At 40.2% G+C, this 21031-nt stretch overlaps 2 protein-coding genes across 2 annotated transcripts; both read left to right on the forward strand.

Annotated features, from left to right (window-relative positions):
• Positions 1-220: 220 nt before the first annotated feature.
• Positions 221-5006, forward strand: LOC112293675 (nucleobase-ascorbate transporter 2). The gene is made up of 12 exons (XM_024543374.3): positions 221-1185; positions 1811-1908; positions 2050-2226; positions 2376-2476; positions 2580-2655; positions 2791-2850; positions 2971-3155; positions 3300-3396; positions 3527-3764; positions 3876-3953; positions 4150-4310; positions 4417-5006. Exons 1-12 carry the CDS (start codon positions 1065-1067, stop codon positions 4627-4629), a joined length of 1605 nt encoding a protein of 534 aa, XP_024399142.1. The 5' UTR covers positions 221-1064; the 3' UTR covers positions 4630-5006.
• Positions 5007-8924: 3918 nt separating this feature from the next.
• On the forward strand, positions 8925-13293 carry LOC112293953 (nucleobase-ascorbate transporter 2). The gene is made up of 12 exons (XM_024543984.3): positions 8925-9579; positions 10241-10338; positions 10482-10658; positions 10785-10885; positions 10991-11066; positions 11200-11259; positions 11378-11562; positions 11695-11791; positions 11886-12123; positions 12236-12313; positions 12452-12612; positions 12717-13293. Exons 1-12 carry the CDS (start codon positions 9459-9461, stop codon positions 12927-12929), a joined length of 1605 nt encoding a protein of 534 aa, XP_024399752.1. The 5' UTR covers positions 8925-9458; the 3' UTR covers positions 12930-13293.
• Positions 13294-21031: the final 7738 nt, after the last annotated feature.

The raw sequence follows: 21031 nt of genomic DNA on the forward strand, positions 1-21031 counted from the left end.
CGACCGGGCGGAGGACGCGGGGTCCGTCGAATAGCGACAACCCACGTGGTGCTGTAAGTGGGGGAGGGACTTAGTCTACGTTCCTTTCGCATTATTTGGCATCCAAATCAGACCCATTTTTCCCAATTTTCGAAATTGTATTCCTACACTAATTGATTCCTCTTTTTATTCATTTTTCTTATAAAGAATACTGTCGCTTTATCAAGCCCACTGTTTGCGAAATAAGGTATTTTTATAGCCAAGCCCTAGTTAGATGCGAAGCCTGCTTCTCCATGCATGAGGGCTGTTCGAGAAAGCAAGCAAGCAAAGTGGGCGGATAGTTGTCTTCATCATCTTCTTCGTCTTCCCTGACGTTAACAAGCTCCGACTCAGGTCTTTTGAGCAAGAGCAACGGCGGCCATGGCGCCACAATCTATGACCTCAATGCCTGCAGTTATCTAGCCATCATCTAAAAGCGCCTCGCGCCTCTCCGAAGAAGATCCGTTTATTTGCTTCGTCGACATTGGGTTTTGTGCCGACCTGTGTTCACTGTGGTCCACCAGCTGGAGAGCCGCCGTTTTCCTTTTCCTGGTGTCTTCATCTCTTGCACATCGCGGCCTTCTTCTTCTAGCCCGTTCGGAGCCTCAGTTTCTGGGACGAGCGAAGGATTCGAGAGTTGGGTGTAGAGTGTTAGTGTGTGTAAAAGCTAGAGAGAGTTTCTCTGAGGTGTTCGTGTGTTTCTGTTTGGGCCGGAAGTTGTTTGGAGCTTGGAAGTTTCTGGGAGTGCGTTCATTTCGTCCTGGGGTTGGTCAAGTGGTGGTTCAGTGGCACCCAAGAGCGGTGTCATCTGGACGTAGCAGTACGTTTGAAGTTGGTGTAGGGATTGTTGCTGTCAATACACAGAGTGGTTGGCTGGCCTTTTCCTGTGCTAGTTCGAGGGTACGTGTGTTGGGGCTGTTGGTGATGCTGTTGGGCACGCAGGTAGGAAGTGATAGCGAGCTGCTCTTGATGAGCTCGCGGGAGTGAAGGGCATTTTGAGGGTGGTGATTACCTGGTGAACAGTTGTCGGACGAAGGGCTGAAACAATGGCAGCCCCAGCAGTAGTAGTAGCCGGACCGCCTCCTATCAAGGAGTCTGATTTGCATCACCATGCAATGGAGCAGTTGCCTGGTCTGGCCTATTGTATCAACGACAATCCGGATTGGGGTGAGTGTTATTTCCCTCGTTGGACACAATTGTGGAAGTGCAGAGTTCATTTGTGCCACGCTCTCTTGTTCTCTGTCGCTAAGCCTCGACAGCTTCATCAACTCCAGTTCGGGACTTAAAACGTGTAGGCTGTTCACGCTGTCTGATTTCTGAAGTCGTGTACGATCAAACCCACGAGCAGGAGATAGGGATTTCGTAGCATAATATGGCATTCTGAATTGGAAGCATAGATTTACTACTTCCACCTCACGGAGTAAGCTCGGTGGTTTCATCTATCCTTTATTTCATTGACGAATAGTACAAGATGCGTGACAGATAGAGTAACAGAGCTATCGCCGTCTATTTCCTTGAACTAATTGCAGATACGTCTCCCTCTGCTGTGGGCCTATCTGATCATCGGCTCCGTTGAAAGACCTATTGTCTTTGCCGTTGATGAGAGGAGGCACGTGTGTAACATAACATCAGTTATTCCCTCGTAAATTACAGTTTCAAGTAGTGGACAATTCAAGGCTTTCTTTCGTGGCATACATGTCCAAGAGTTAGCTCACAATGTGGATGCAATTCCCAGTCGGATTCATGAAATTTGGATCAATGTATCGCTTTAATACTTGAGATTTCTTTTCAGGTACTGCAACTGTCCTAGGCTTCCAGCACTACCTGGTCAATGTTGGTGTGGCGGTGCTGATTCCACTTACAATCATCCGAGCCATAGGTGGAGAAGCGGTACGGTTCCCCAATCTTTGCTTGACTATGATCTGCATTTTCTGTTCGCATCTGCATCTTATTGATGGGTTGTGATGCAGCCTTGGAGCAAAATATGAGGTGTGTCGTAGTCCGTCGTACTGACTGTTGAGAAATGTGCAGCACGATCTGGCTAGGGCTATACAGTCTGTGCTGTTTGTGTCGGCGATCAACACCCTTTTGCAGACCTTTTTTGGGGCAAGACTTCCAGTAGTAATGGGGAATTCGTTCTATTTCTTGCCTATGGTTCTGTCAATTGTGACTAAACGTGGCATCATTGATTATCCGGATCCCCATGAGGTGTGCCCTTCATTCTTCTTTCAACATTCTGCTCATCCCTTCCAAGCACAATTGGTAGTGACTCGAATTTGCGCACGCAGTAGCATGGTACTTGAATATTATGGCGCACGAGCATTGTTGGGATTGATAAGTAGCGTTTGACATGACAGAGATTCCTTCGGGGAATGCGAGCGACGCAAGGGGCTTTCATAGCAGGCTGTTTTCTCAACATTATTCTCGGATTCAGCGGTCTGTGGGGCGTTCTCATGAGGTATCGATTCTGTTCAATTACTGCTCCTTTCTACCATTCACTCATGATTACCAAAACCTTCGATGCTTTGCTAGGCCTTACACACTTAAGTGTGGTTATGCAGGTACATTAGCCCCATTGTGATTGCTCCAGTGACGACGCTAGTTGGACTTGGGATTTTTGAACGCGGGTTTCCGGGGGTAAGCTTTTCTAGCTCACTTGAAATTTAAAAATAAACTCGTGAAACCTGAATTATTGTTGAGGTCACCTGCAAAATTTGTGTGAACTATTACACATCCTGTTGATGCATCACAATAATTGTTGTGGTTTGACAGGTCGCTAAGTGTGTTGAAATCGGCATTCCTGCTCTCCTCATCTTTCTCCTCTTATCTCAGGTAATGAGTTGCAGCATTGAATTCATTCGTGTTTCTCTTCATTTGTTACTCTGTAGTGCACATGTTACCTATGTAAATGGTATCCCAGCTAAATCCTCCTTCTGGGATGCGGCTATGCAGTACCTAAGACACATCGAAGTGCGCGAACGTCACTTCTTCGAGCTCTTTCACGTCATATTCGGTGTGATCATCGTCTGGATCTTTGCTGTGATCCTGACAGTGGCGGGCGCTTACGACCACGCCAGTGAACTCGGCCAAAGGAACTGCAGGACTGATCGTTCAGGCCTGGTGTCGGCTGCACCTTGGTATGCTCACAGCCGTCGTTACGCAAGACGCATGTGCAGGGTTGTCGCTTTGTACGCTAGGTGCTACACGTTTGTGTGAGTTGGAGATGTCGGTCCGGAGACACGCACATATGAAACGGGGTGACGGTGGTGGAATTGTGGCAGGGTGAGGATATCGTATCCGTTCCAGTGGGGGTCCCCCACGTTTGATGCCGGTGATGTTTTCGGCATTATGACGGCCGCATTTGCATCTCTTGTGGAGGTTGGTCCCTGATGCCACGTAGCAAGTCGTGAGTGTTGCGGTGAAAGGTTTGGTGGTGTGCAGTGATGATGAGTGAGTGAGTGTGTATGTATGCAGTGATTGGGTGGTGTGCATGTGGGATTGTGTGCAGTCGACGGGTGGGTTCTACGCGGTGTCTCGACTCGCTGGAGCAACGCCACCTCCGCCGTATGTGATCAGCAGGGGAGTGGGATGGCAGGGGATTGGACTGCTGCTGAACGGGTTCTGGGGGACGTTCACGGGGACAACCGTGGCACCGGAGAACGTGGGGCTGGTGGGGTTGACGAGAGTTGGAAGCAGGAGGGTGGTGCAGATTGCGGCAGTGTTCATGCTTTTCTTTTCCATCTTCGGTACGTAACACGAGTGGAGTCGGTGTTGGGTGTGGGCGCGTTGTTACATGGGTTGATGCGAAGGCAAGGCCGTGGTGCTGAAGATGGTTGCAATGGGTGTGTGGGATGCAGGGAAGTTTGGTGCAGTTGTAGCGTCGATTCCTCAGCCAATTGTGGCAGCTATTCTGTGCCTGACGCTTGGGATGGTCGGTGAGTAGGGCGCTTCAGATGTGTGGCTCAGTGATGATGATAATGATGATGATGATGGTGTATTTTTGGGGATTGTAGGAGATTCGTTGTTGGCGAGGTAGATTAGGGGCAAGTTGGGTGACAAAGTTGTGTGTTGTAGCGTACGCGTTATGATTAGGGGTGGTGGTGGTGGTGGGTGGTGATGTTGGATGTGCAGTGGGGACTGGAATCTCGCAGCTGCAGTTCGCGAACATGAACATGACGCGAAATATATTTGTGGTGGGATTCGCTCTATTTATGGGGCTGTCTGTGCCGCAGTACTTCAGAGAGTTCGAGTTGAGAGCTGGACATGGCCCCGTGCACACGAATGCTCGATGGGTGAGTAGGTGGTTTTGTGTGGATGGGTGGGCATGTGATCGCAGTTGGATGAGGTTGAGGAGGTTTGTGGGAGGTCTAACATGTAAAACTGGTTTGTTTTTTGCAGTTCAACGACATCCTGAATACATTCTTCGGTGCGCCCGTGATAGTGGCGTTCGTTGTGGGGACAGTGCTGGACATCACTCTGACCCGGCACGTATCGAAGAGGGACCGGGGTATGCTGTGGACTCGCAAGTTCCGGCACTTCGGGCATGATCCTCGCAACTATGAGTTCTACAGACTCCCTGCTGGTCTGCACAAGTTCTTCCCGCCCACTTAAATGGTGCATGCCCTTCAGTCGTTGAAGCGCTCGGAATGGGTCATTTCCTGCACAACTGCCGGAGTCAGCTGATGTACAGTGCTCTTCATATGGTGTAGTGGGCTCCTTGTTCGGGATCGTAATTGTAAATTTTCCTCCTGTTGGAGGGTGATGTAGAAGATTCAAGTAGCAGGACGTGGGTGTGGTGGTTTAGTGCGTAGCCTACATATAACTCTTGGGGACTGGCAATGAAATTGAGAAGAATTTTTTGTAGGTGGAATTGGATAATCTAGTTGCTGGCAGTGCCAATTGTGTATGAAAATCGTGCATATGTACACTCACAATTTGGGATACATCTTTTACACTCATAATTTGGGATACATCTTTTACACTCATAATTTGGGATACATCTTTGACACTCATAATTTAGGATACATTTTTTGCCTTGATGCGGCCGAAGTGTTTAAGCTTCTTAGTTTATGTGTTCAGTTTTGCACGTGCTCCACCAGTGTTTTTCATAATGATGTCCAGGTTATACATGTTTTCTTCACCATTGTTCTCTTGCTACCGAATTCTCAAGTCGTTCTAAACAAAGTCAACGTTTCTTTCAAGTGAAGTCTTTCTGCTTCTTCATTTATGCTTGTCGTAATTACCTCATCGTTGTCTGAACTCTGTATGTGTGGAAATGGACATATAAGTTGGTGCACAGAATGAGCTCTTATGTTCTGTGCCAATGATGGGAGAATGGATTATTTGAAATTTGTGCAGAGAACACTTGCGTCTTACAATTTTGTGTCCATTCATATGCTATACCTTCCTAGATACGTACAGTGTCCCGTGCATTGAAAGTTTCCGTGTGTAGGTTGTCGACGTCAGTTTTTGCACGGCGAACACTCTTTCTTTCACCGAAGAGTTTCGGACCCATGTCAACGGTCAAGACTGTTTTTTCGTTGCATTTATGAAGGCAGTGGAATGAGCTTTGATTTGCATCCGCATGTCACCCTTGGCAGAGGAATCTGAGGAGATGGTCTTGACGTGCATCCTTGTTTGATCCAGTCTTGCTCTCCGAAGCAGCAGGTTGTGGAATCTGCTTACTCAGCCCCATTCTTTTCCGGTAAAGTACCATTCGTAGAGGCTAAACCTAGGTAAAGTCAAATGATGCTGTGTTGTATCATTTGCCGATGCATAGTTTGCTGTAATGAAGCATGATTACATGTAGATGAATTTACAGCAATAGCTGGAATCTGATGGATGATTCTCAATCAAAGTCTAAAGTTACTTGGATTTTGACCCTTTCAAACAAGATTTCCTGTTTACAGAAACTCATCCAGCAAGCAAATAATCGATCCTTTAAGTTCCAACCCCTCTCTTACAAAAAAGACTTTTGAAATTACTTCCGACTCGTCCAAGCTAAATCGAGAATTAGTTTCAGAGAGCTTTGCTACACTCTTTCCAGGTGGTGAGTCATGAAGATTTTTTTTACTTTTTTTTTTTTTTTTTTTTTTTTTTTTCTGTTGATTGCGAAGATTACCCAGGAGCAGAATAATTTGGTGAGATATATTCCCATAAAATCAAATTGGGTACTTTGCTTTCCTCCATCTAAAATCAACCTGAAGCATTTTCAGTCTTCAAAATGTGCATTAGGGTTAACAGATGTCAGGTTAGGGGAAATTTATGGATGGTTTGACTGGGTAAGGGTCAGACATTGTGAGGTGGTGGCTTCATGAGAGGAAGAAAATGTCTGCTCTTATGACCGTTTTGATATTCCTTCCACCACAGATTCAGTTTTCAAATTGCTAATCCTTCATGCTTTTAATGAGATTTGCGTTCAGACTGGCTCCATTCAGCTTTGCAGCCTGACTTGACATGGTCCTGGTCCTGGTCCTCTTGCTCCAGAGTAGTACTTAAAAATAAAATATAAACGTACAAACAAACAGGAGGAGGAAAGATAGAGGAAATGAAAAAGAAATGAAAAAGAATGAAAACAGGAGGAAAGATAGAGGAAATGAAAATTAATCAAATGAGAGTTTATTTGAATTAACTTTCTCTCAAGTTCGGTTGTATGTGTCATGAGATCTCCTCATGTTGTCTCAGAGTAGGAAATGGGATAAAAATTCAACTCACTTACTTGGCTATAAAAGAGATTTATAACTTCTTTGCTCTTCCATATTGGAGTTGGTTTTGGAGCCACTCTAACTAGTTTTAATTCTGATTAACTCTGGAGTGTTGGTTAAATAAAAATAGAAAAAAGGGCTTGGCCTCCCACTTCACATAAAGGAGTAGAATAACCTCTTTCTAGCATAAAAAAAAACAAAAGAATAAATTTTTATATTTTCTTATATAAAACACATAAAAGGAGGATAAACCAACAAGATAAACTAGAAGAGACAAATTTGATCTTTGATTAGCTACATCTTTCATTGTTTTCATCAAAAGTAAAACAAAAGTTGAGTTATGCAGCAATTCACAAGGCCTTAATAGAACCAAGATTAGAGATTCACAAGGCCTTAACAAAATTAGGTTTACAAATTCACAAGGCCTTAACAGAATTAAGTTTATATATTTACAAGATCTTAATAACACATTTGATTCACTTCTGCTTCAAAAAATGTGTTTTGGTATTTTGATGTTTGCAAGGGATGTCACTCATCCAAGAATAGCATTGTTTCTTCTTCATTTGTTCCTTCTTTTTGACGTCACATTAGCATTCTTTGGTTGAGGTTGTCAGAGAAAGAATAAATGTGGCATTGGAAAATTTAAAGTATTTGGTTTTAGGTGTGGATGGAGACTATGGTGGTTGATTGGGATAATTAGGGTTCTTTCTTTGCAAGTGGATTATAGAGAGCTATGTTTTTTTTCTAAAACAAGTAGCATCCATCTATGATTTCTGTAAGTCATGGTGTTGAACATGTCATTATGAAGGTTACAACTATTTGAGGTAGAAAGAAGGTTTCATATATATTGATTGCAATTCAATAACATTTGTTTATTTTTATTTTGTGTTTATGTGTATTGATTGATTAATTACTTCTTCTATTGGTTTTTGGAGAGAAAGTGTGACATAATCATGTTTTATTGGGTGCTAGATCAACTAGTTGGGATTTGGTTTGTTCCACTTTGCATAGAAGATATTAAGTGCTTGAGAATCACTTCCACAACTTAATTTTTTTGTTACAATCAAAGGATGCTTACAAGGCTTGTGATATCTTCTTTTCTTATTTAGTGTAGATATATGTGAAATTTTATTTATTTATTATTATTATTATGTCTACAATTTGGATGATAGTATTGAGACGGATGATTTAAAGAGATTTTTAACTTTAAAAGTTGAATTGTAAAACAACATATTTTCCATGACAACTGCACTGGTTCAACTAGTCATATCACAAAATGGCTCATTCCCAATACACACACAAGGAACCAAAAGCTGCAGAACAGGGACAGCCTCAAACGCCGAGCAAGGTCACGAGGAAGGAACGAAACCCACACAATGACCGTACCACACAAAATTGAAACCAAAGAACGGAACAAAGCGACTAACGAACACTAGAGGAAAAGACGGAGTGCCGTTGAATTCGTCAAATGGGGGTGGGGGGGGAGGACGAATGTTGACATTGGTGATGGAGTGGGTGTCGATGAGATCTGGCTCTGGCTCAGACAGACGGCGTCCTCAGCCCAGATCAGGATTCAAAAGTGGAAGGAAGGAAGGAAGGAAGGAAGGCAGGCAGGCAGGAAGGCAGGCAGGAAGGCGGAGGAGGAGGAGAGGAGGAGCATGTCTCGGAGGACCGTTGCGACGACTGTGCCCTAATCGAGTGGTGGTAGCGCTGGCATTTTGAAACCACAGCAGCCCCCACTGTTGCCAGCCGTTCCGGTGCTGGGGTGGGGGATGTACAATCGGAGGACGATTTTAGGCTGAATCTAATCAGAGAGCCTGACAGTCGAGCCAGTTTAGCAAGCGATAGGGGGCGAGACATCAACACAATCAACAACAAGGTGGGAAACAAAAAAAAAAAAAAAAAAAAAAAAAACACACACACACACACACAAACACACAACAACAGCAAAGGAAGTGCTATTCCTGGGATTTTACTGTTAGGTTCCTGCCCCTGAAAGTTAGCCTGCTGTCATCGATAGTGGACCGTCGCCGTCGCCGTCGCCGACCGATCAAATTTGCAGTGAAAAAAAAAACAAAGAAAAAATATTGGATGCGTTTCCATGTCCTTCATCGCTTTGGGTGCCCAGTGGCTGCGTCTCTGTGCACATCGATTGTCTCGGTTAGTGCTGGCCCACCAGCTGGGAGAGCCGCCTTTTCTTCTGATATTGCATTCAAGCTCTCTGTCACGACTCACAATCTCACCCATTCGACTCTCGTTGTCTCACTGATTGACGTCCCGCTGCTCCCTTCCGCCAGTTTTGATACTGTCCCTCTCGAACTGTGTGCGTCCACCTGTGGATCATAGATCGTTTCGAGAGCTCAGTGTAGCTTGTGCCTGGCGTGCTTGGGTGTCGTAGCCATTCCCCTGCTTGCGCCAGAACGGTGCCTGGGTCTGAAGAGCATTCGAGTGTTCGTTTGTGACCTCGTTGGGTTGGTGAGCTGCCGTTGCAGTTGCTTGACTGCGGGCATTTCTGGACATGATGGTACGCTTGAAGTTGGCGTCCTGATTTTGGTGATCAGTTTTTACAGAGTGGGTGACTGGCCGTTTCTTGCGTTCCTCGGTGGTGGACTGGTGTGAATTGTGTTCAGAGGGCGTACAAGGTGATGTCGAGAAGTGTTCAATTAATTCGCATTAGCGACTGTTTTGGAACACAGTAGTTAGAAGGTAGCTGTCGAAGGGAGAAAGGTCCGTAGGATGGCAGCCCCAGCAGTCGTCGTGGCTGGGCCGCCTCCGATCAAGGAATCGGATATGCACCACCACGCATTGGAGCAATTGCCTGGCCTGGCGTATTGCATCAACGATAACCCGGGATGGGGTAAGCTCCGCTGGCATTTGTTCAGCTAATCGTTATGACGTTGTAATGTCGGGTGTGCTGCAGAATGTTGCTCGGTCCCAGTTGTATACTCTTTGGTTGTTCGCCCTAATTCACTCCATCATTTAAGCAGTTGGTTCTCTTGTCGTGAACTCATAGTCATTGCGCGCGTTTGGTTCCGAGGTTCGACTGAACAGCGCAGTCCTCTCTCTTCATTAATAACTAGCACTAATTTATCGTAGTTATTTTCTCGTACGTCCCATTCTCTCGTTCTGGTGCCAAGGAGTTTACTGTGTACCGTGGCAGAGTGGAATTTGTGAACTTTGGATTCACGTTCTAGTTCACATGCCCTCGTCGAGTAACTTGTGTGACGTAGTTTACCCCGGCAGAATCAGGAAAGAGTCCATTACTAAATTTCCTACTCTGTCAATGGGCATCACATAATATGAAACTCTTGGAGGAGATACATATCGCACGAGACGGGGTTCTATCGCCCTGCTCCGTGAAATCTGTATTTTCATACAAATGGCATCAGGACGCTTATGACACGAATCAGTATTACCGTGTTTTTTTCAAATTCGCTGATTACGTTGATGCACATTATACTTCCTTGTTTCGGACCATTGGGTCGAATGCAATCTAATTCGAAGTTGGCGTATATCAGGGACCTCATTTGGTCTTGGATTTCAGCACTATCTGACAATGGTTGGGACATCGGTGTTGATCCCACTAGTGATCATTCGAGCGATTGGCGGAGAGCCGGTATGATAGTCCGCTCCTTTTTTTCCCACATGTGCAAATATAAAATTAAGTCCTGCCTATTGAGCTTCAGTTTATCAGTTGAACTGAGTTGAGTTTTTCACCAGTATACTATGATCCTAAGTGTCATTTATTGTATTATGCAGCACGATCTATCAAGGGCAATTCAATCTGTGTTGTTTGTATCGGCGATAAATACTTTATTGCAGACGTTTTTCGGTGCCCGACTCCCAGTAGTGATGGGAAATTCGTTCTATTTCTTGCCGATGGTGCTTTCGATTGTTACTCGTCGAGGTATTATTGACTACCCGGACCCCCATGAGGTAAGAGTTTAATTCCTCATTCAAGCTCTTTTTGGCTACACTCTGTGAGCTTCCTTGAGACTGCAAGTGCTTCAACCCAGGCGAAGAGATTCATAAGAATGTCTAATCAGGGAATTGGTTTTTCAGAGATTTCTTCGGGGAATGAGAGCCACGCAAGGGGCTTTCATTGCGGGATCGTTCTTGAACATCATACTCGGTTTCAGTGGCCTGTGGGGCGTGACAATGAGGTTAGGACTGATTCCAGTGAACCATTAAGTTACCGTACCAAAAGTTCTGATTGATCATCATCGCATAAGTGGCTAGTACCAATCTGTACTTTTTGGTGGTCCCAGGTACATCAGTCCCATTGTCATCGCGCCAGTGACAACACTGGTTGGATTGGGGCTATTTGAACGAGGGTTTCCAGGGGTAAGCACCTCCTTCAGGTTGTGAGGTTTTAAGTCGCTTCGCTCATCTGGGGTCTAAATTTTAGTTACCCAAAAATTATGTGTTATTGGATACACGTTCTCTGATTCGTAACTCTCTGGTGATACTTGAGCAGGTGGCGAAGTGTGTTGAGATCGGCATCCCAGCCCTTCTCATCTTTCTTGTGTTCTCTCAGGTAATAATTTCCTGCTGTATTATACTTTTGAAATCAGAGAAATTCTATTTTTACAAGCTGCGTGCATGTCTCACCTTACATCTACACTTTTAACTTTGGTACTATTTTGGTTGACCAGTATTTAAGGCACTTCAGAGCACGTGACCACCACGTCTTCGAGCTGTATTCTATCACCTTCGGTGTGGTCATTGTGTGGGTCTTTGCAACGATCCTTACAGTGGCTGGTGCGTACGATCACGCCAGTGAACTAGGGCAAAGAAACTGCAGGACCGATCGATCAGGCCTTGTTTCGGCTGCTCCATGGTACAATCGGATCCCTCGTACTTAGGAATCAATTCTTAGTCGTCTCATCCTTGTTGATTGCCCTGCACCTTCCTTCCAGATCGGATTCACTCCTAACTCTGATGGGACATTAATTTTTTGCCAAATTGTCAGGGTAAGGATATCATATCCATTCCAATGGGGCTCTCCAACTTTCGATGCGGCCGATGTCTTTGGCATCATGGCGGCCTCATTTGCATCTCTTGTGGAGGTTAGTCTTATTCAGAATTGCCTTCCTGTCTTGTGTGTGAACCATTTTGACCTGGAAGTGGAGATACTGATTAGATGCCTCGAATGTGGTGCAGTCGACGGGCGGGTTCTATGCCGTATCCCGACTCGCTGGAGCGACTCCTCCTCCTCCGTATGTCATCAGCCGAGGTGCTGGATGGCAGGGGGTTGGGTTGCTTCTAAATGGTTTCTGGGGGACGTTAACGGGGACCACTGTGGCACCTGAGAACGTCGGGCTGGTTGGGTTGACGAGGGTCGGCAGCAGGAGAGTAGTGCAAATAGCCGCACTATTTATGTTTTTCTTTTCCATCTTTGGTACGTCCTGGATATCTTTACGGAATTTTCATTGTGCTGTAATCAAGATGCCTAGCTGTAAGTAGTCGTTTCTTTCCATGGAGATTAACACTTGTGTGTTTGTGGGGAGCAGGGAAGTTCGGTGCTGTCGTAGCTTCGATTCCTCAGCCAATCGTGGCAGCCATACTGTCTCTGACGTTCGGCATGGTTGGTAAGTCTCGATTGTAGGCGACCATTGTGCCGTTAAGATTGGTTCTTCTGCATTTTTGGTCTGGGACATTCGATTCCGTCATTCACTGTGGGAACCCGCATCTAACATTTCGGCGTACTTGTACCTTTTGGTGTGCAGCTGGGACCGGAATCTCACAACTGCAGTTCGCAAACATGAACTCGACGCGGAACTTATTCGTGGTGGGATTTGCACTTTTCATGGGCTTCTCTGTGCCTCAGTACTTTAGAGAATTCGAGCTAAGGGCTGGACACGGCCCCGTGAACACCAACTCTCGATGGGTTAGTGGACCTTTTCTCTCTCTTTCTCTCCTACTGTTTTAATCCGTGCTGGTTTCAGTTGCAAGTTTGAGGTCGTTTGACATTTTGTGCCAATGACATTGCAGTTCAACGACATTCTCAACACTCTCTTCGGTGCCCCCGTCGTGGTCGCTTTCATCGTAGCGACAGTGTTGGACCTGACCTTGACCAGGCACGTCTCGAAGAGGGACAGAGGCATGTTGTGGACTCGTAAGTTCCGTAACTTCGGGCACGACAACCGGAACTACGAGTTCTACCGACTCCCTGGTGGCCTGCACAAATTCTTCCCGCCGACATAATCGCCCCTTTCATCTGATACCCTGTGAAGCGTTTTTCGCTTGTACTAGGATGTCTCGTGCTGTACCATACTCTCCAAATGGACAAGCGGGCCCCTACTTGGGGTCCTGGAATCGTACTAGCTCAGGTGTGGAAGTCTGTGGATACCGTAAGGTGGGAGGCTACCGGCAAATAACATTTGGGAGCTAGTTGGGCATCAGCGGGTCATTGCGTATTCGGTATGGTTTAGGTGCAATTTTGTAATTTAACTGCACGCATTTCCGAGTGTATATGAAGTAAATGCTTGCTAAGCTAATGATCAGGGTATGTTTATGATTGGCCCTGACAAGCAAATTGAATTGAAATATAGTTAAATTTGTACTCTTATCTTCATGTTGTCTGGATTCAACTTCCCGGTTGCACAGATTAATATTTCATTCCTTACGAAGTCGCTGATGTGCGTAATTTGACAATTACAGTTTATCCATTTCATTGTCCAAACCTCACCAAGATCAGCTTTTCCGTAAATATTTGTATGTGGAAGCGTGGAACTTTTAGCGTGAAGAAATGTTACCAGCATGGTGGGAGAATTCACTCTTTAACATACAAAAGCATGCAATTGCGCCGAACACAAAGAATAAAACTTTTCTAAGTTGATTAATGCCAATTAATGCAATGGGAAAAAACGGTTTTGTAAACTATGACGATGAATATGGAATGTTCTGACCAACTGATCCTTTTCACACCGAATGTTGACGCTCTACATCCTGAGTGCCACCTAGCAGCCGCAGTCAGAGGAAAGGAACGCGTTCACACTGTCCATTGACGTTGACCTCCGGCTTGGTGAGGTAGACCTTTGGGGCAATCCAAGGGGTCTACGTCTCCACTTTCCAACCCAAATTATTGCTTCTGTTTTCTTATATTTGCATGCAATTCACACGAAGAAACACAAAAGTGGGGCTTCTGCAACTGAACTAAACCATCCTTTCGAAAAGATAAGAAAAGAAATTGTTGTTTTTTTAGAATGAAACGGTTGATTAAGTTTACTGTTTCATATGCACTTGTAGAAACTGGGATGGATAAGTTTTTTTGAATGGTGCATTCCGAGGGGAGTAGTGCAGGCTGGCATTGGAAGAATGATTCCCATTTGCAATGATTCAATTTTTTTATTCTGAAGTCCCCGAATGGATGAATGTATTCGTGGATGAGATTACATGCGTCTCATGGATGGATGAGATGGTTTGCAGGGATAAATCAAGGCACTCCAGCCATTGAAAGGCATTCAGCCCAGCCAATCCCGCCTCCTACTTCTTCAGAGGCAACAAAAAAAAAGAAAAAAAGAAAAAAAATAAGGGCTGCCCGTTCACATACTCAATGAACTCTTTTGTGTGTGGTAGACATGAAAGTACTAAATCAACATTCCCACACTTATTCAGAACAAAGTAGTAGAAGAAGCATGTTGATAGTGGTGGTTGTGGAGAGGTGGGTGTAATGCCTGAACAAGATTCTTTGACTTTGGCTCAATATATCGCCAACCTTTTAAATGTCCGTATAATCATGTGTATACTACATGTATGTACTGTGGCACTTTCTAATAATATTACTATGAATATTAGCTCAGCTGTTCTATGCTCCTTTTTCTTCTTCAGTTCTTTTTTCAATCGCACCTCCATGGAACTTCAATGCTTTCCATGCACCTTGTGTCTGTAAATGCGAAGCTCCCTTTGGACACCTCCTTCCTCTTCTTCTTCTTCTTCTTCATCTGTTCTTTTTGACTCAGTGCATTAGCATCATCAACCACTCATTTGTGGAACTATGTTTTACTCCAGCCCTATTGCAGAAACTTTTAGTCTATATTTATGTTCAGGAGCAAAAGTCTTTGAAGAAGATTCAAGGCATTCTGTGAATGATTGCTAATGTCTGTAGCTTTATGAAATTAGTTATTCACTTATTATTGATAACATGTGTAAATGAAGTTCTAATGCCATAATTGGATGACCTTTCATTAGACATTTATGGAACATTCTAATTCATCATGCCATAGAATGGAATAAAATTGTAAGCTTAAAGATGGAGTAACCATTAGCTTCTTAGGTACTCACTTATACTTCCTTTTGAGTGAAATTTTTTTGGAAGCCATAGAAGTGAGGGTATGTGTGACATATGTCAATCAGCGATGGTTGCTGAAATATCCATCACCATGAGCATGCATGAACAAATAAGGATGAATCCTAGAAGGGATTTGTTCATCAACAAATATTTTACAACAATCAATTGCAAATACTTTTCACTAAATAGTAGTATGCATAATCACTTGCATAGAAAAATTATTTGAAGGGACAGGAACAAGGTATCTATTCATCCATACAGGGGCAGGTCTGGGTCAGGAACCTTTTGACCTGGTCTCTCTGAAGGGAAAAGAAGTGGAGTACTGAGCCCAGCCAGCGTGGCCCCCAGTGGACTCTCATTAAGCCCTAAACCCAAAGCCCCCCCATCAGTCGATTCTACACAGTTGGTGGACTCATGCATGGCACCACCCCCCAGAATTCCACAACCAACGTACTTCATCCATCCATCCATCCATCCATCCATTCCCCTCCCTCCCCTCGTGATGGGATTGTCGGCCACGTCGACTCTGCCACTTGCATGCTCCTGGGCCCGACACCTGTCAGTACTGGACCCAAAAGGGCGGGAAATATAGTTTCTGGAACCTGGTAAAAAGAATGAACACCCAAAAAATTGGTGGATGAAAGGTTGAAGAATCTGTAGGTAGTTGCATTTATCTATTCAAGGTTCATATTCTCAAGTTTGATGATTGGGAAAATTTGAGTACGTTAGGGCATTGAAATAGAGGAATAAAATCCTGAAACTTGCATTTGATTCTTCAAAGCAACAATTTCTAACATTTGAATTGTTGTCTTAGAGCAGAGGAGTGGTTTCTATATATATATATACATATATATATCCCTGCCATTGGCCATGAAAAAGCTATACAAATTTAACTTGTGGTTGTTAAGTTCAAAATTAATAGACAATAAACTAGAAATTATTTTGCAAGTTGTAGATGGTTTTCTACTAATTAATAATTTCTTTAATTTTGGCCAAATGAAAAGGCTTTTTTATTTTTTTATTATTATTTTTTATTATTTATTATATGCTTGTAGAAACCTATATTGTTGGGTAGTACAATCTGTAACACAGCTATTCATTCATTTGTTCCTATGCTCTATTGCTTCTATATTTAGCCAATTAGAAGCCTTCTTTCTCTCTTTGTATTATATCTATGTTATTTTATATAATAGACATCTACACCTAATATGAATTATACAGCTTTATTTGGCTTTGTGAGCCCAAACTCTCAATATAAATGCAACAGCCTAAAAATTGAACAAATCTCCAACTTCTAAAATCAAAAGAAAAATACAATGTTGTCCATCCATAGAATGCCTTCTAATGCTTCTTTCATTATAATGAATGAAGTTTTGCCTTGATATACTTGTTATACTCACTTTAATGGTGTAACCAACTAATTCCTCCCTCATGCATTGCTTTCATTGTTTTTGTAGCCACTATGATAACTAGATTGTTCACACTGCTAATTAGGCTTTATCTATCAAGTATCTACTTTGTCTTTTTTTTATTTTTCATCAACTCAAGATTTTTTTTTCAACAATAATATTAGATTGCAAAATAAAAGAATACTTTAGAATTGATGAAGTTTATATGGTTCTACATGTGCATAAAACTCTTTTAACATGAATAGGAACATGAATAGAGTGAATAGAGTGAATTAAAAAAAAGTAGGATCAAAAGCTTAGAGAGAGTTTTTTTCTTATGACTTATAGGAAAAAGTTGTTATAATAGATGTGATGCAGCAACTATTAAGATTATTTGTAACTTTATATTTAAGAATTCATTCAAGAAAAAAGGCATAGAAATCAAGAATATCATGCTTTTTTATATGTTGTATTACAAAATCTGCATGTTAGTTTTTATTTTAAAAGAACATTATCATTCTTTGTATATTTCATGTAATCTAACAATTTTTGGATTTATGATGGTATTGCTATTGAATATTACAAGCTTCAATTTTTAGTAATAATTGATATGATATTATAGATAAAAAGATATTCAAATAAAAAGACATTACAATTGTAACTATAATAGTTGAAAAATTTTAAATTGTATATTTTAAAAACTTTCTATTATATGCTAATAAGTCTTTATTGACAATAGCAATGGCATGTACTCTAGTTGTTCCAAGGTGCACCAATTCTTGCCTTCTTTATTTGAGCTTTCTACGCCAATATTTAAAGTTTATTCTCATTCGTTTCTTTTTCTTTTATCATGAACTTATGCTAAGTTTTGGACTATGCTTCTATAGTTTTTTGTATCTTTCACTTTCGAACATACAAAGATTTTAAAATTTAGCAAAATCATTATCAAATTGCACCTCTTAAAGACTTCTTTTGTGAACAATCAAGTGCTTGTAAAAAGAAAATCATATAATCCTTAATTTTTTTCAATTTCAAATACAAGGAAGAACTTTCTAATCATGTTGGTCTTTGACTATGAATAGTCCATGTAATAGTATGTTGGTCCAAAGAAACAAAGCATTGCAATTCTTCCAAAATACATAACAAACTGTCATAGATATACATATTTATCTAAATAAGAAGTGTTAGATAGAAGATAAATGTAGGTAGATTTGATATTATCTTATGGAAAAACTTCTTAGAAGCTTTATAGAAACATATTTGATTTTAGAAGTCTTTGTAGTTGATTAATAGATTAAAAACTTGACCAACAAGTTAGTCATGTATCACATGTATTAATAGCTTGTGGAATAAGCTAACTATGTGGTGCACCTATAAGAAACTTATCTTATAAGTTAAATACATGTCTTGTAAGTTGAAAACATATTGGAGATTTTATAGAACATTGCCACATAACTTATGGTTAGATAGTATATGTAGAAGTAAGAGTGAAGTTTTTTTCACTCTTGTCAGTATTTTTTTAGTTTTTAGTTTTGTTTGAAGACACTTTAGTTTTCTTGCTTTTAGCAATAGCCATTTTGATTTAATATTATACTTTCTTTGAATGATTATTTAGTCCTCCTGTAAAGTGAGACAAGAGTATATTGATCTTTTAATTCTTTGAGATTTATGACTTTGACAATTTGACAAGAATGCTAATTTATTATCCTTATTTTATTTTAGAAGTATTTAGATTATTCTACTTCTATTGTTGCATTTTGAAGATTGTAGACTATCCATTTTTAAACTAATTTTTAATTTTTTAATATTAATTATTTTTCTTAAAAATAATAGACTATTATTTTTTATAAAAATATTCATTTGGTATTAGAGGTTGCAGATTACTTTCTTCTAATTTGACTTCTAGATTTGTTTGAATTGTCTATAGAAAAAAAATTATGGATGTTATGCTTGAAGGGAGTGAAAATAGATTTCCAACCATTGCAAATCTTCACGAACTTATCAACAATCTTAGGGTGAAAATTTCACGTATTTTTAACATCAGCTATGGAGGTAATATTTTGACACCTATAAGAGAGATTAACAATAAAGTTTTAAGTCTATGCCAGAAAGTTGTGCTAGTGAAAGAAGCAAATCGATCAAATTCACAACTAAATCTAAAAAGTCTTGCTATTACAAGTTTAAGAGAGGTAAAGGATAACTATGTCAAAGAAGTTCAATAGAATAAGATCAAAGTTTCAAAGATTTCTATAATAAATAAAGCTCTATTTAAGGTTGCATTCTTCTTAATACCTTCATGGATTTACTCAAGTTAAATTTATAGATGCATTTTTTTTAGGAGTACTCTCTCCTGGTTGGCACATTTGATGAAAAAAAATTCACGTCCTTTCTATGATCTCAATTCATTCTTAGAAGTGTTTATAGTCTTATTTGGAAAAAATGATTGACAAAAGGTAGTAAAAACTAAACTTGTATCTTTAAAACAAAGATCATATTTAGCCACTATATATGTTGTTGAATTCTAAAACCTCACTTGCAACATGGATTGAAATGACATATCTTCTATCAATCAATTTTAATATAGATTAAAAAATAAACATCAAAGATTTATTATTGATAATATCAAAAGTAGATTCATTGAAGTAATTTATTGTTTAAGTCATTTCATGTGACAATTGCCTCTTTGAAAGACACTTATAACAAAAATTTGATTGGAGAGGTACTAATCAATTAATAGCAATAACTTCTAAGTTCACAAAAATTTATTCATCAAAAGCAAAATCTATGCAAATTAATTGAGTATGTTTGAAACCTCTCATTGAGCAAGGAAAGACTTAATGTTGTTAAAAAGATTTGTGATTATATTGTGGAGAAACTAAACACACTTCTTAATATTATCCAAAAAAATAATGCAACCACAAAATCAGGAATATGATTATCAAAATAGATGATGTATTAAAAAATTAATTTTTTTAGCTACAATAAAGATTGAGCAATTAGAATCTTATACAATATCTAGTAAAGATCCTATTCTTTCTTCATATCTCTCACCTTGCTTTATAGTAGAAGTTTGTTTAAGATAAAAAAATCACAAAGTTTTTACCTTGTTAGATTTAGCAGTCTTAGCTTGTTTCTATAGATGATGACTTTGTCAAAAAATAAGAAATATCTTCATTTATAAAAATCAAATCCATGTATATAAAAATAATAGATAATCATTTGTTGTCTTTTAGAGATGTTATCCATGAAATTATTCCTATATATGTAACAACCAATAGTCATAATAACTTAATATTATTTGATGTAATTAGAACTTTTTCTAATCCAAATATTTTAAGATTATCATAATTAGAGAGGTATAATCTTCAAATAGATTGGATTTCTTATAACCTTAATTTTTTGTGTAGTTTAATCTAAGATTCTATTAATAAAAAAAATCCATAAATCCAAGATAACAAAACCTTTATTAATAGGTACAATAGCTTTTATGCCTACTGCAAAACAAATGGCACCTTTTAATATATATGTCTTATTCATCTCTGATGGTGGAAAGATTACAACTAGCATTTTAAGTCAATACCTATCAAGAACATATACATTTTATCTCAATAGTTACTTATATGATTACATAGAAATATGTAAATATAGATTCATTTGATAAAGACTTTTAGGATAGCTTCTTAGAAGCATCATAGATGCGATTTTGACTTTAGATGTATTTGTAGATTAGAAACTTGGCCAACAAGTTAACCACATATTGATAGGTTGTGGAATAAGTTAATTCCGTATAGTATCTTGTGAACAAGGTAACTATGTGGTGCATATATAGATAACTTATCTTGCAAGTTAAGACGTGTGACTAGCAAAATCAACATATGTTGGAGGTCCTATAGAATATTACCACATAGCTCCTAATGAGAGAGAATATATGGAGGTGAGAGTAAAGCCTTCTTCACTCTTGTCAACGCCTTCCTAGTCCTTAGTCTTATTTTAAGACTTTCTAGTCTTCTTGTTTTTAGCAATAGCCATTACAGTTCAATATTATATCATCTTTGAGTGATTTTTTAATTTCTTTCAGTGATATAAGAATGTGTTGAGGATTTTTTTTTTTTGAGATTCATGTCCTTGTTAGTTTGAAAAAAATACTAATATATTATTATTATTTTTTTAGAAGTGAGTGGATTATTCCACTTCTATTATTATATTTTGAAGGTTACAAAGTATCCACCTTTAAACAAAAAATATTAAATTCATACACTAATCTTTTTTTTAAAGAGAGTGGATTATCTCTCTTTATGAATTTTTATTATTAGAAGTTGTAGATTACCATCTTCTAATTTAGCTTTTTAAATTTATTTTAGTTGTCTATAGAAGAAAAGATTATGGATGCTATTCTTAGTACAAGTGTAAATAGATTTACAACTATTGTAGATTTTCATGAGTTTCTGAACACTCTAAGAGGAAAAATCTCATGTATTTCCAACGTGAATCATGGAGGTACTATGCCTATGCCTATGGAAGAAGTTTAGAGTCTGTGACAAGAAGTTGTGCAATTGAAAGAATCAAGTAGATGGACCTCACAACCAAATTCAAGGAGTTTTTTTTGTACAACTATGATGGGGAGAAGG

The sequence above is a fragment of the Physcomitrium patens genome, chromosome 16, assembly GCF_059467195.1.
Source record: "Physcomitrium patens ecotype Gransden chromosome 16, ASM5946719v1, whole genome shotgun sequence".
NCBI lineage: Eukaryota > Viridiplantae > Streptophyta > Bryopsida > Funariales > Funariaceae > Physcomitrium > Physcomitrium patens.

Coding starts and splice junctions, on each gene's coding strand:
- LOC112293675 (XM_024543374.3), top strand. CDS start 1,065: ATGGCAGCCCCAGCAGTAGTAGTAGCCGGACCGCCTCCTATCAAGGAG. Junction 2,227..2,375: donor ATTATCCGGATCCCCATGAG/GTGTGCCCTTCA, acceptor TTGACATGACAG/AGATTCCTTCGGGGAATGCG. Junction 2,477..2,579: donor CTGTGGGGCGTTCTCATGAG/GTATCGATTCTG, acceptor GTGGTTATGCAG/GTACATTAGCCCCATTGTGA.
- LOC112293953 (XM_024543984.3), top strand. CDS start 9,459: ATGGCAGCCCCAGCAGTCGTCGTGGCTGGGCCGCCTCCGATCAAGGAA. Junction 11,260..11,377: donor TCTTTCTTGTGTTCTCTCAG/GTAATAATTTCC, acceptor TTGGTTGACCAG/TATTTAAGGCACTTCAGAGC. Junction 11,563..11,694: donor CTTGTTTCGGCTGCTCCATG/GTACAATCGGAT, acceptor CCAAATTGTCAG/GGTAAGGATATCATATCCAT.